The sequence below is a fragment of the Pelophylax lessonae genome, assembly GCF_965119305.1.
Source record: "Pelophylax lessonae genome assembly, chromosome: 12".
Taxonomy (NCBI): Eukaryota; Metazoa; Chordata; class Amphibia; order Anura; family Ranidae; genus Pelophylax; species Pelophylax lessonae.
The window spans coordinates 29,581,369-29,596,801 of record NC_138779.1 but is presented as its reverse complement, the minus strand read 5'-3'; the positions used below and the strand labels follow the sequence as shown (position 1 = coordinate 29,596,801).

The 15,433-nt window shown below is 44.9% G+C and overlaps 1 protein-coding gene across 3 annotated transcripts in view; it reads right to left on the bottom strand.

The window, feature by feature from the left end:
• Positions 1–15,433, bottom strand: part of B3GAT1 (beta-1,3-glucuronyltransferase 1) — a 104,208-nt gene that overhangs the window by 7,123 nt on the left and 81,652 nt on the right. For all 3 annotated transcript variants that reach the window (XM_082273418.1, XM_082273419.1, XM_082273417.1), the window contains exon 4: positions 13,558–14,066. In XM_082273418.1, coding sequence (XP_082129544.1) covers positions 13,558–14,066 — 509 coding nt within the window. The remainder of the gene's footprint in view (positions 1–13,557; positions 14,067–15,433) is intronic.

Below are 15,433 nucleotides of genomic sequence, written 5' to 3'. Positions count from 1 at the left end.
AAATAATAAAAAATAAAATAATACAAATAAAAACTACTGACACCAATCTCTGCTTTACTGATGCCTCCACTGCTCTACTGCCACTGTCAGTATATATACACATTCACACACACATATGTGTTTGAGCTTTGAGGTGCACACCCTAATGTGATAGGCCGTGCACACCTATGACTGTACACCTCTTCGTTTATTTGCATAACTCCCAACTGTTCCCTATTTACAGCAACTATCCCGCTGTTGGGTCAGCTGCTGAATACAATACCTGCCCCCCTGTCCCCCTTTCCTCAGTTTTCCCTCTTTTTGAGCAGCTCTTAAAAATGTTCTAGGTAAATCAACTAAACACTCCTGTATGACACTCCAAACAAGTACCAAATCTAATTTAAGGGGAAAAGAAACTTCCTTACTTCCTTCACCTTCCCTGACTGAGTCAAATCCTCTTTCATTTGTCTCTCCTACGTTTCCCCACCCAGACACTGCAGATAACAGTGGGAGGGTTTCATTAACAGAGGCAATGCCGCCAATCAAGAAAGCAAGATCAGGTGTGGCCTGGTGCTGATTGACAAGCTAAGGTCTCGTGAATCAGCAGTGACATTGTTATTAGCCATGCCGCCTGCAACATCTTCTCATCCCACTGTAGCACAAGCAGACACATTCTACATGAGAGTGGAAACTCTGCTCTGAGTTCAGGAGCAGTGCAACATTGTTACCACACTGTCAGGGCCGCCATCAGGGGTGTACAGGCAGTAAAATTGTAAGGGGCCCGAGGTTCCAAAGGGGCCCGGCCCGCACCCCCTACATAATTTGAAAAAGTCAGCAGCACTGACCAGCCGGGATTTATTTCACTGCCAGCACCATCCCCCCACCCCCACGACCCCCCCTCGCGTGACACCGGGAGTGGGGGGGTGTTGTGTTGGTTTAGGTGTTTGTTAGTGTGCAGGGGTTGTGGGAGAGAGCCACCGTGATACATGTCACCAGCAATCCCCCCCCATGCGGAGCCAGCAAAAGAGATGAGAGCACCTGTTCTGATCGCTGACAACACCGCCCCACAGGTAAACCTGGGAAATTCGCTCCGCTTCCTTTTGCTCCCTGCTGAGGCGGAGCCTGCTGCTGCAAGGATAGTTAGGTATCATCTGATTGAGCAGCACTCGGGCATGGGGGGGGATGTTCAGCTGGTCAATAGGGGAAGTGGCCCCAGCCCTCGCAGGTGCAGTGCTGGAAAGCAGCATGGAGGGTAAGTCACTGACCAAGTTATGTGTGTGCAGCGACGTGCTACTTGTGCTGTTGATTGGACTCCTCAGATGGGACACAGACACCAGACAAGCCGGCATGATGGAGTTGCATTGTGAAAAATGGATGAGGATGATTCTGGGTGGGGATGAGAGTTCACCTTCACTATGTAACTTTCATCCCCACCCAGAATCTTCCTCAGCCATTTTCACAATGTAACTCCATCATCCTCATCCCCACTGAGGCCAGATTCATCCATCCCTCTCCACAATGTATCCTCATCACCACCCAGAATTATCCATCTCTTTCCACAATGTATCCCCATCCCTGCCCAGAATTATCCATCTCTTTCCACAATGTATCCCCATCCCTGCCCAGAATTATCCATCTCTTTCTATAATGTATTCCCATCCCCACCCAGAATTATCCATCTCTTTCCACAATGTATCCCCATCCCTGCCCAGAATTATCCATCTCTTTCCACAATGTATCCCCATCCCTGCCCAGAATTATCCATCTCTTTCCACAATGTATCCCCATCCCTGCCCAGAATTATCCATCTCTTTCTATAATGTAATCCCATCCCCACCCAGAATTATCCATCTCTTTCCACAATGTATCCCCATCCCCACCCAGCATCGTCTCCAGGATTCTGGGCGGGGATGGGGGGATACACTGTGGAAAGGGATACGGATAATTCTATGTGGGGATGGGGATACATTATGGAAAGGGATGGATTATTCAGGACGGGGAAGGGGATACATTGCGGAAAGGGATGGATTATTCAGGACGGGGAAGGGGATACATTGCGGAAAGGGATGGATAATTCTGGCTGCCCTGCACACTGTATTAGGTTGACTTCACTTGCAGGAACAACGAGTATTTTTGGTGAGGGACTAAAACAAAACCATAAGGTAAAGTGCAAATATTTTAAAAAATTGCTGCAGCTCGAGTGTTTTTTTTTAACAATGGAAACCTAAAGTTCTATTCTAACTACTAAGTGTTATACTACACAAACATTCCTTTTTCCCATTCTTTGGGATTTGGGTATGGTGGGGTTGTGACCTTTGCCCAGGGCCTTCCATTAGGGGGGACAGCCAAAACACAAGTAGGGGGCCAGGGCATCCCAAAGGGTAGGGTGGACCACCCCCCCGGCTGCTTAATCTGCTGTGCGGTGCTCCTTTCTAGGTTAGGCCCAGCCAATTCAGCAGGGAAGGAAGGGGGGTGGGCAGAGGCAGAGAGGAGACTGTGCGCTGTGATCTGCAGGCTGTAGCAATGAAATAAAACTTTCTCCGGCCAAGCAGACTGTTTCTTCACTTTTGGGTGCCGCCATTCCGGTGTAGTAATCTCCTGTGTGAGACATGTACGTGACAGTCCTAACCTCTTCTATATCAATGCGCAGGGCAGGCCGAGACTGCCATGTACTTGTCTCGCACAGGAGATTACTACACCGGCACAGCGGCCCTGAAAGTGAAGAAAGAGTCCGCTTGGCTGAGGAAAGTTTTTTTTTTTTAAATTGCTAGGGCCTGCAGATTGCGGTGCCCAGTCTCCTCTCTGCCTCCACCCACCCCCTTCCTTCTGAGGCATTCCCCATGACTGGGATGGCTGTGTGTGCTAGGAGGGGGTCTTCCATCTGAAAGGTGTGGAGATGTCCACTAGCAGACCTAGATGTCTCTGTTTGATTGGGCCGTCTCTTTGCTGGACTGGGCAGTCTCTTTGCTGGACTAGGCAGTCTCTTTGCTGGATTGGGCAGTCTCTTTGCTGGATGTCTGCTGGATTGGACAGTCTCTTGCCTGGACGGGGCTGTCTCTTTGCTGGAATGGGCTGTCTCTTTGCTGGACTGGATTGTCTCTTTGCAGGATTAGGCAGTCTCTTTGCTGGATGGGACTGTTATTTGCTGGATGGGGCTGTCGGCTGGAATGGGCTGTCTCTTTGCTGGACTGGATTGTCTCTTTGCTGGACTGGATTGTCTCTTTGCTGGATAAGGCAGTCTCTTTGCTGGATGGGGCTGTCTCTTTGCTGGAATGGGCTGTCTCTTTGCTGGACTGGATTGTCTCTTTGCTGGATTAGGCAGTCTCTTTGCTGGATGGGGCTGTCGGCTGGAATGGGCTGTCTCTTTGCTGGACTGGATTGTCTCTTTGCTGGACTGGATTGTCTCTTTGCTGGATTAGACAGTCTCTTGCCTGGACGGGGCTGTCTCTTTGCTGGAATGGGCTGTCTCTTTGCTGGACTGGATTGTCTCTTTGCTGGATTAGGCAGTCTCTTTGCTGGATGGGACTGTTATTTGCTGGTTGGGGCTGTCGGCTGGATTGGGTTGTCTCTTTGCTGGATTGGGCTGTCTGCTGGTTTAGGCTGTCTCTTTGCTGGATGGGGCTGTCTCTTTGCTGGATGGGGTTGTCTCTTTGCTGGACTGGGCAGTTTATTTACTAGACTGGGCTATCTGCTGGATTGGACAGTCTCTTTGCTGGACTTGGCTGTCTCTTTGCTGGATGGGGCTATCTGCTGGATTGGGTTGTCTCTTTGCTGGACATGGCTGTCTGCTGGTTTGGGCTGTCTCTTTGCTGGATTGGGCTGTCTCTTTGCTGGTTGGTGCTGTCTCTTCGCTGAATGGGACTGTCTGCTGGATTGGGTTGTCTCTTTGCTAGACTAGGCTGTCTCTTTGCTGAATTAGGTTGTCTCTTTGCTGGATGGGGCTGTCCGCTGGATTGTGTTGTCTCTTTGCTGATTTGGGCAGTCTCTTTGCTGATTTGGGCAGTCTCTTTGCTGGATGGGGCTATCTGCTTGCTGGATGGGGGCAGCCTCTTTGCTGGATTGGGCAGTCTCTTTGCTGGATGAGGCTATCTGCTTGCTGGATGGGCGCAGCCTCTTTGTTGGATGAGGGCAGTCTCTTTGCTGGATGGGGCAGTCTGCTGGATTGGGTTGTCTCTTTGTTGGTTTGGGCTGTCTCTTTGCTGGGCAGTCTCTTTGCTGGATTGGGCAGTCTCTTTGCTGGATGGGGCTATCTGCTTGCTGGATGGGGGCAGCCTCTTTGCTGGATTGGGCAGTCTCTTTGCTGGATGGGGCAGCCTGCTGGATTGGGTTGTCTCTTTGCTGGATTGGGCAGTCTCTTTGCTTTATGGGGATTTCTATTTGCTAGATAGGGTTATCTCTTTGCTGAATTTATGGGGATGTCTCTTTCCTGAATGGGGCCAACTCTTTGCTGAACATATGGGGAGGCAAGCACTGATGACTTGGAATACACTTTTAATTTTCATACAATCGGTTGTAAGAGTATTAAAATAAAAGTGGGTGCACTGAAGGACTTGGTTGAATGGCTAGTGGATGGATTCGATAGGACGGCCAGTGGGCGGTTCCTGGGAAATGTTGGTGGTCAGGGCTGGGTGGAGCCCAGGCCTAAAGCTTTGTAAGGGGCCCCAAAATACCTGATGGCTGCCCTGTCTTTGCCTACTAACTCTATGCAGAAAAATGTCCCTCTCTCCCATCTCAGAAAGTTGGGAGTTATGTGATTGTACGTTTAGTTCAAAAGGGGAACAATAATTAAACTCTAAACAAACACAATGTGGCTGATTATAGGAGCCGGGGCCTTGGATGCCTGAATCGTTATTTATTGTACATCGTGCAGCGTAAACGCAACCTCCCCCATGCACAGCAGTACATCAGCGGAGAGCTCAGCAATTCTGAGTACTAATTTGTTGCACCTTTAACAAGCCGTGCATTGTGTTAGAAAACTGCACAGGAACTACAAAACTACTTGACAGTAATTACAGTCATTTGGTTTGAGGCCTGTCAATCACACACTGTATTGGTGACAGCTATTATATTTCTAAAAACAACGCTACTGTTCGGCTGTCTTCTCCCACAGATGAGAAAACAATAACACCCGCACGGTCCCCCAATGTGTTTGGGGCCCCCCCACTGTTCCTGCATCAGTCCCTTTCCTCTCCCGCCCTCAGTGTGGGCTGTTTTAAGACTTTGTTAGAAAAGGTAAAAAGTGAACTATGTTTCTTTTTATAACTGACTAGCTTTGAACTATTCCCAGCAGCTTCCAGCCCTAAAATAATCAAATAATCGTGTTTTTCCCAAGGAAAAGCATTGACAGGCGGCTGTACAGTGAATCAGGAGGAAATCCCAGGGAAAGGCGGAGGAGAGGCCGGTGGCCTGCAGGTTCTCTTGTGTGAAGGGCGGAATCCCAGGAACCATGTGGATGTGTCTGCTCTTATCCCCTGCAGGAGATGAGAGGTTGGGAGTACGCTCACCTAAACGCATTTCTTCTTTGATAATGTGCAGGTAATGTAACCGAAGGAAAGGAAATGGCTTTAGATGGAAAATCAGAACAAATGTGAGCGAAACCATTAAATCTGCACATTTGTATAATTTTCCTTTAACCACTTTAGGACCGGAGGATTTTCCTGCTTTACGTCCAGGCCACTTTTTGCAACTTGGCACTGCGCGACTTTAACTGACAATTGCGCGGTCATGCAACGCCGTACCCAAACGAAATTTACGTCCTTTTTCCCCACAAACAGAGCTTTTCTTTTTAAAGGAAAAGGAATTGGCAGCACTCCAGGTTGAGTCAAAATCCAGATCAGGATTTTGAACCAGATCCAGATTAGGGTAATGATTAAGCACACAGTCAGTGTGTGAAACGCGTCTACCTTGTCACGATTGTCATATTTGGATGTCCAGTCAATAAATCTGGATTTCGACTCAACCAGGAGTGCTGCCAATTCCTTTTCCTTTATCAAGTTTCCACGGAGGCGAGTCGGGGCACCGGTGTGAGTCATCACGCAATTACACCACCTTGAGCAGTGAGTTCTTGTCTCTTCAAGAGCTTTTCTTTTGGTGGTATTTGATCACCTCTGCACTTTTCATTTTTTGCGATATTAATAAAAAAAAGCGACAATTTTGAAAAAATAACAATATTTTTCTACTTTGACAGTTAAAAAATATCCAATATATTCAATTTTTGTCATATATTTAGGCCAAAATGTATTTAGCTACATGTCTTTGACAAAAAAATTCTCAATGAGCGTATTTTTAACCGCTTTAAGACCGGAAGGATTTTACCCCCTTCCTGACCAGGCCCTATTTTGCGATTCGGCACTGCGTTATTTTAAAGGACAATTGCGCGGTTGTGCGACGCTGTACCCAAATAAAATTGCCGTCCTTTTTTCCCCACAAATAGAGATTTCTTTTGGTGGTATTTGATCACCTGTGCAATTTTTATTTTTTGCACTATAAATAGAAAAAGAGCGACAATTTTGAAAAAAAAAAAAAAAATATATATATTTTTCACATTCTGCTATATGACATTCCCCAAAAAAAAAAAATCAAAAAATCAAAATGTTTTAACATTTTAGGCCAATTTGTTTTCTGCTACATATTTTTGGTAAAAAAAAGTCACAATAAGCGGTTATTGCGTTTACTAACTACAGGAAAGATTTCATGTCATTTTAATTGTTTTTTTTTTACTAGTAATAGTGGCGATCTGCGATTTTTTTTTTTTTTTGCGGGACTGCGACATTGCAGTGGACAGATCGGACCCCTAACTGACATTTTGACACTTTTAGGGGTACCAGTGACATTACTACAGTAATCAGTGCTAAATAATATGCATTGTTACTGTAATAATGCCATTGGCAGGGAAGGGGTTAACCCTGTGGGTGATCAATGGGTTAGATGTGAGCCTAGGGGAGTGATTCTAACTGTGGGGGGGGGGGGGGGGGCGTGACTTCTGAAATGACCATAGAGACATGTGATCCTATATAGCAGGATCAGATGATCTCTATGATCATCTCAGGGAGAAGGGCGGTCGGCTGTTCTAAACAGAGGGGAGTGAACTCAGGTGTCAGGCGGCAATTGGAGCCGCCTGACACAGGCATCGACTTCCCCACTGACAAGCGGGGGCGGGAGCCATACATGTACAGAAATTTGTCCATGAGCGGCTGCCTGCCTGCTGTAGTACATCTGCGGCGGACGGTCGTAAAGTGGTTAAAACTCGGGGAATTACAAAAAAACAAAATACCCTTTCCACACTGCAAGGGTAAATACTCATTAACCACTTCTGGACCGGAAGGATTTGCCCCCTTAAAGAGGTTGTATACCCTCTCTTATAACTTGTACCTATAGGTAAGCCTTTAATAAGGCTTATCTATAGGTACTGTAAATATCTCCTAAACATGCACCGTTTTAACGCAGCCGATGACATCATCGGCGCATATACTCTGAAGCACACTTGTATAAAGTACTCGAAACCCATACTTGAGTAAAAGTACAAATGCTCGATCAAAAAGTGACTTGAGTAGAAGTGGAAGTGCTCGATCAAAAAGTGACTTGAGTAGAAGTACTAAAGTATTCAACATTTTTTGTACTTAAGTATTGCAAGTAGTTTTTTTTTTTTACTTTTGCTACTCAAGTACTAAAAGTAAAAGTACAAGTACTGTGTTATGTAGTTATTAAAGAAAGAAGTCAAAAGTATTGCACAAACCAATAAATATACGCTTATTGAGATTTTTTTTTATCGAAGACATGTAGTTAAAACATTTTGGCCTAAATGTATGACAAAAATTTAGTTAATTGGATATTTTTTATAAGAAAAAGTAGAAAATGTAATTTTTTCTCAAAATTTTCAGTATTTTTTCATTTATATCACAAAAAATAAAAATTGCAGAGGTGATCAAATACCACCAATAGAAAGCTCTATTTATGGGAAAAAAAGGACGTAAATTTTGTTTGGGCACAACTTTGCATGACCGCGCAATTACCAGTTAAACTCACGCAGTGCCAAATTGCAAAAAAATGGCCTGGTCATTAAGGGGGTAAAACTTTCCGGTCCAGAAGTGGTCAATATTGATCCCTACGGACTACGACTGGGATGCCATTAACCACTTTAAGACCGGAGGATTTTCCTGCTTAATGACCAGGCCACTTTTTTCAACTTGACACTGCGCGACTTTAACCGACAATTGCGCGGTCATGCAATGCCGTACCCAAACAAAATTTACGTCCTTTTTTCCCCACAAACAGAGCTTTCTTTTGGTGGTATTTGCGCTTTTTATTTTTTGCGATATTAATAAAAAAAGAGCAAAAATTTTGCGAAAAATTGACATTTTCTACTTTGACAGTTAAAAAATATCCAATATATTCAATTTTTGTCATATATTTAGGCCAAAATGTATTTAGCTACATATCTTTGACAAAAAAAATTCTCAATGAGCGTATTTTTAACCACTTTAAGACTGGAAGATTTTACCCCCTTCCTGACCAGGCCATATTTTGTGATTCGGCACTGCGTTACTTTAACGGACAATTGCACTGTACCCAAATAAAATTGATGTCCTTTTTCCCCCACAAATAGAGCTTTCTTTTTACTTTTTTTAAAAAAAAGAGCGACAATTTTGAAAAAAAAAAAAACAATATTTTTCACATTCTGATATATAACATTCCCCCCCAAAAATTTACAAATCAAATTTTTTTTAATATTTTAGGCTAATTTGTTTTCTGCTACATATTTTTGGTAAAAAAAAATTTGCAATAAGCGTATTTTGATTGGTTTGCGCAAAAGTTACTAACTACAGAAAAGATTTATGTCATTCTTATTGTTTTTTTTTTTTTACTAGTAATGGCGGTGATCTGCGATTTTTAGCGGGACTGCGACATTGCAGCGGACAGATCGGACCCCTAATTGACATTTTTTGACACTTTTGGGGGGACCAGTGACATTACTACAGTAAACAGTGCTAAAAATATGCAGTTACTGTATTAATGACACTGGCAGGGAAGGGGTTAAAAGTGTTGGTGATCAAGGGGTTAAATGTGTGCCTCATGCTTATTGACGTGTGTGGGAGGAGGGGGTTCTTTGGCACAGACACAGATCGCAGGTTCAGCTATGCTGAATCCTGTGATCTGTCCCTGCCTGTCACAGAGAAGATCCGCCTGCTTTGTTTACATAAGTGAGCGGATTTCTCACTCTTTCCCCCGACGATCGGGGAAGAGAGACGGTAATCACTGTCTCTCCTCCTCTGGCCCGACTCCCGCTGTGTCTAAACACAGCGGGAGCGAGCCTCTGGGACAGCAGGGAATCCAGTGACGTAGCTCTACGTTGCCAGACCCAGGTCAGTAGCAGCAACGTGAGCAGTCCTAAAGTGGTTAAAGTTCATGTGCGTGTAAAGGCAGGCGTCCCAATATAAAACGTGAAACCTGGTCAGGAGATGGCCTTCGCTTTGATGTCTAATGGCTAATAGGCTGCAATATTTACCTTATTCTTAGCTACGGCTGGCTTTAGGAAGTCACCTCTTCTTTCCAGGGTGCGGGGCTGTGGTGGGCCCTTGCCGTCCTCCCTTGCAATGCAAGGCTTTTGCTCTTTCAGTGACTGATTGCACAAATAGATGAAGCTTGCCAGAGCAAGAAATAGGGCATGTATTACACCCTATTCCTATACCCCTAGACTTAAACTTTTGACCTTTGCAGTGCAGGGGGCTCCACTGCATGTGTATTTTTTGCAATTATTGTACTTAAGATTTTAACCACTTGACCTCTAGCCACTGTGCTGCTACTGCGGCACAGTGGCTCGTTATCGTCCAGCGACGTAGACCTACGTCGCTGGACTCCTCCCCCTGTAGGCGGCGCTCCCTCTGTTTTCATTCACAGCGGGAGTCGGGCCAGGGGAGGAGCGGCGGCGATAGCCGCTGCTCTGCCCCGATCGTCGGGGAATCCAGTTTGGAGATCCGCCCGCCTGTGTAAACAGAGCAGGCGGATCTCCTAAGTGACAGGGAGTGACAGATCGGAGTGTTCAGCATAGCTGAACATCCGATCTGTCCCTGGCTCACTCAGTCACCTCCCCCCCCCCACACGTTAGTAAGCACCAGGCATACATTAACCCCTCCCTCTCCAATAAAATTAACCCCTTCCCTGCCAGTGTCATTTTTACAGTAACAGTGCATATTTATAGCACTGATTACTGCAGTAATGTCACTGGTACCCCCAAAAGTGTCAAAAATGTCAGTCAAGGGTCCGATCTGTCCGCCGCAATGTCGCAGTCCCGCAAAAAAAATCGCAGATCGCCGCCATTACTCGTTTAAAAAAAAAACACCAAAAATGACAGAAATCTTTCCCTTAGTTAGTAAACGCAATAACTTTTGCGCAAACCAATCAAAATACGCTTATTGCGATTTTTTTTTACCAAACATGGGTAGCAGAAAACAAATTGGCCAAAAATTTTTAAAAAAATTGTTTTTTACATCTTTTTTGGGGGGAATTTCATATAAAAAATTTAAAAAATATTGTTATTTTTTCAAAATAAACGCTCTTTTTTTGTTTATAGCGCAAAAAGTAAAAATCGCACAGGTGATCAAATACCACCAAAAGAAAGCTCTGTTTGTGGGAAAAAAAGGACGTAAATTTCGTTTGGGTACGGTGTCGCATGACCGCGCAATTGTCAGTTAAATTCGCACAGCGCCGAATCGCAAAAAGTGGCCCAGACGTAAGACAGCAAAATGCTCTAGTGGTAAAGTGGTTAAAGAATACCTGCTCTAGTTGCCAGGGTGTTTCTGGCTTCAATACCTTCCCAATCTTTGACCAGTAACAAGTATGCATATCTGGAGAGTGAGAATGAGGTCAGACCTGCTGATCTGAATACTTGTTCCAGATCTGAGACTTTGAAGAAGTCATTGAAGCACTGTGACATGCTGAGAACTATCATTTTAAGGTGGTCAGCAGTCGTATCATCTTTACTTTCACATTAGAGGTTTCTTTTAATAAGCTAAAGTGCATTAATAATTGAAATATTATTTTGATTTAACAGATCACAGGAGATATCCAGCAATTGACTGTTTGCCCCTGTAGGGCCAAAGAACAAATTCACTTTAAAGCCCAACTCCAGGCTCAATAAACTTACTAGGGTTATATCTGTTATATATACCTTTGCATCAAAAGTAACCCCCGTCATGCAGGCTTTCTTCCAAATCCATCAAATCCGCTAACTTATGTACCAGATTAGTAGAGCTCCTACTGTACTTCCAGGCCGCTCGGATGTAAGCTCTGCATGTCTCCTAGACCCCAGCACTGCAGTTGTTTCTCCTCCTTGCTCTTCTCATGGACATTCACAAAATGAAGCCTGGGGCTGTGAATTTTGTAAATAGCCTGGAGGAGAGGGAGGTGGAGACGCAACCTCGGCACCGCAGTCTATAAGACCTGCAGTTTACATCCGAGCAGCCCAGAACAAGCAGATTTTATGGATTTTGAAGAGAGCCTGCATGGCAGGGGGTTGTTTTGGATGCAAAGGAATACATTACTGCTATAGCCCTGGTAAATGTATTGAGCCGGGAGTTGAGCTTGAACGTCTCTCCAGCTGTACATATTCACTTTTCCTTTACTCTCTTACAGCTTTGCTTGTACAGACAGCCCTGGGTTAACTGCAAGTTGCTCTAGTTGGAGCTTACACAGGGCTGAGGATTCTCCCTGTTTCCAAAATGTTATATTGCAGCTTACCAGTCCTGGTGGTGGATGCATAAAAGTGGATTTTCACTGCATCTGAGCATTAAAACCAAAAATGCTATTTAATTCATTTTTAATATTCAAAGCAAACTCCCCCCCATCCATCCATATCTCTCCATGAAGTATTTTGGTGAGAAATCTCTTTGAAAAGCATCCCCCCCTAGCATTTCTTGCCGCGGCCATCTCGAGTAAGGGCAAATGATTCAGGTAGCATTTACTTCCTGCCCTTAGCTCAAGTATGCATGCAGGTGGGTGTGCTTAGCCGAGAAAACCCCTCCTCCTCTGCTCCCCTCCAGAAGACTCCTGGGATATATGACATAATTTGCCTAGGCAGGAAACCAGGAAGTAACTAAAGAAATGTAAAAAAAAAAAGTTTAAAACTTGTAAATATGATATAATTTCCTATCTATTCACTAATGCCAGTAGCCACTTTAAGTTTCTTGAGGTTTTTTTTTTTTTGCCTTTACCTTACGGTCCTGGCAGTACCACCGTAAAGTGGGCTAGGACTACAGAACACCTCTCCTTCTTCTTGTCTCCATAACTTTTGGGGGGGGGGGGGGGGATTAGGTCTGTAAACCATAGAGACAACTCAGACAGGGTTAAGAATGTTGACATTTTTGTTTAGTATTGTCATCTCATTAAAAGAAGGTTAGCCCCTCTGCAAGATTTCTGTCTGGTTCGGCAGGTATTTTTTTCACTTATCAAACAGAGATAACTAAACAAAATCTGTTATATAATAAGAGAAGTTCATTGTTAGGGTTCACATACACTTTAGTTTAGTGGTGAATTTGCGCAAGAAGAGGTCTCCATAAAGTCTGGTCCTGGGGACCTGGGGGAGGGGGGAAGGGGAAAGGAAACACCAGGGGTAGGGGGACCCCCAAAAAGTTCAGGGGGTAGCTGTCCACTGTAGTGGCTGCCGGCGGAAGAGACAGAAGAGATCTCTGGGGGGAGACAAGAGGGAAGACAGCGCAGCGCCTTCTAAGTGCATCAAGACATTTATTGCAGTATGTGCAGCAGTAATACACTCACATTTAGTCAGTGAATAAGATGCAGTAAGTCAAGTAATGCAGATCATCAGGGGCATCACTGGAGCGGGTCCTGGTGGTGGAGGCAATGGATCCCAGTGAGAACGGCAGGGGGGGTTTACTCCGAGTGTGCAGGGACGGCCTCGGTGGTGTCCGCGGGCTCCTTGTCAGCTGGTGGAACGCTGGCTGTCCCTGCACACACGGAGGAAACCCCCCCTGCCGCTCTCACTGGGATCCACTGCCTCCACCACCAGGACCCGCTCCAGTGATGCCCCTGATGATCTACATTACCTGACTTACTGCATCTTATTCACCGACTAAATGTGAGTGTATTACTGCTGCACATACTGCAATAAATGTCTTGCTGCACTTAGAAGGCGCTGTGCTGTTTTCCCTCTTGTCTTCACATACACTTTAACTGAACCTCAATAATACCACAACCTCCTCCAATGCCCACATCTAGCCCTTTAGGAGGCAGAAGAGCAATCTTCCTGGCTGTGCAGTTTAGATAAAATATAGACTCTCTGACTTTTCCTAGTTTCTGGCGTACATGCTGATCCAAAAGGCTTTAATATTTTTTTGAGCATTGACCTGGAACAAGGATGAAGATCAGGAGCTCGCACTTTCTGCACAATTGTTCCAAGTCAGTAACTCAGAAAGTACTGAAGCCAGAGCCAGCCAACTAGTATTCTTAGAAGTGACCAATGAACTCCTCTGAATTCCACCTAAAATTAGATGAAATGGCCCCTATTGGAGTGTCTTGTGGATCAAATTTCTTAGCCAAAGGCTTGTGTTGTAGAATTTCACTCACCTCCTCGAACAGGTCCAGACTGTAAGTGTTGTCATCATCTGCAAAATACACCACTCCAGGCAAGCTGTTGTTTTTGTTAAATGTCTCTCTGAGCCATCGTAAGGCCAGGTTTCTCTGCATAGTCCCGCGGGGTATTCTAGGGTCCCTGGTGTCCCCTCTTAGTTTATAATTACGTGGGGTCTCCACGTTAAGGTGGGTGTAATTGAGGCCGGAGTCCTGCAGCATCCGAGTGACCAGAGGGGTGCGCCGCTGAGAGTCCTCCACCAGGATCCAGTGCAGGTTGGGGACATGCAGTAATGTGTTGGCCAGGCGGGTCAGTTCGGCCTTCTGCACCGGTCTGCTGTAGGTGGGGGTGATGACGTGGATGGTTGGGAGGTTACCCATCCAAGGTGGGGGCCGTGTATATACATACTCAGTCCTGACAACTTCTACTATATCCCTCTCCGAGGAACAGTATTCCCTGGAATCTGAGCCTGGATTGGCATCCCTCCTGCCATCAGTCCCGTCCTCTGGAACAAACAGAAGAACAATTATTCCAAAGGAACTCGAGAAATACAGTCCTACTGTGTTAAATTCCCTAACCTTTCACAAACTTCTAACTTCCCCACTGTTCTTGGTGTGTTCAGTTGACTAAAGCTGAATTTTGTAGTTAATATTGCTTTAGCAGATATAAGCCGCAAGTGGTGGTGTAGGGGAAATACGAAATAGGTCTTGCCCACATACAGCAGGATCTCGATTTAGAAGTAATAAGATGTACTAGCATCTGATCAATAGGGAAACCCATTCTATACAATCCAACAAACTTCAGCTCTGAAGTATTGCCCTGACAATATCCCTTATCTTTGGATAAATGTATTTTAATGTTCTAATCAGTGTGACGTAAAAGTAGCATATATAGCCTGCAATGACCTACCCTACAGTATAGTGAAGTGATGGAGAACCTTGGCACCCCAGATGTTTTGGAACTACATTTCCCATGATGCTCATGCACTCTGCAGTGTAGTTGAGCATCATGGGAAATGTAGTTCTAAAACATCTGGGGTGCCAAGGTTCGCCATCACTGGTATAGTGTAATCACAGGCCAGCACTTGGATATGGAAAAAAGACAAAGGTAGGGGGACCAGAGCGGCTCTACTTTGAGAAACATTGGGCTAGGGAAATTTCTTACATCTTTAACCCTTCCAGCTCTCTTCTACTTTTATTGGATCATCTTAAGTCTACCCAAATCTATTAGTTGTGCAAAACAAGACAACAGCAAAGTGCAGAGCCCAAACCAAAAAGCAGATTGACAAAGCACACGATCATCAGTGAAGTAGTAGATGAAATATACAATGGCGGTAAAGATGGTGAGAAGAAGGAGAGTGGTAGATTGGTATATAGACATGGAACTGGAACATGGCTGATGCATGGTTGGTAAGTCCGATTCAGGAATATAGATTATTCTAGTTGTTAACTGAGTGCAAGTAGTGTTTGTGTGAACAATATCAGTCTACAGTAAATGGATATGCTGCATTGTTATCAGTCCTTAATGATTCAGGAGACTGCATTTTCAGCAGTCACTGGTCTCTAGAATTTGGGTAGGTTACATGTTCTTAGTGAAGTCACTGCCCTCTAGTGAATTGATTGATTGTATTCTCGGTGACGTCACCAGTCTTTTGTGAATAAATTGGGTACAACCAGCCTGCTGGATTTATTTGCAATTATCGCTAGCGGCTGCTGAAGCCGCTAGCAATAATCACTGTCTTCTCCCAGGGGGGATGGATTTCCTTGTCTGTGTTGATGGAGAAATCATGCAAGTTTCTTTCCTACAACCTGTGGTTGCAGGAAAGAAATTTGCACCAACCATGGCTTGCTTAATTGATGTCACTGATCTGTA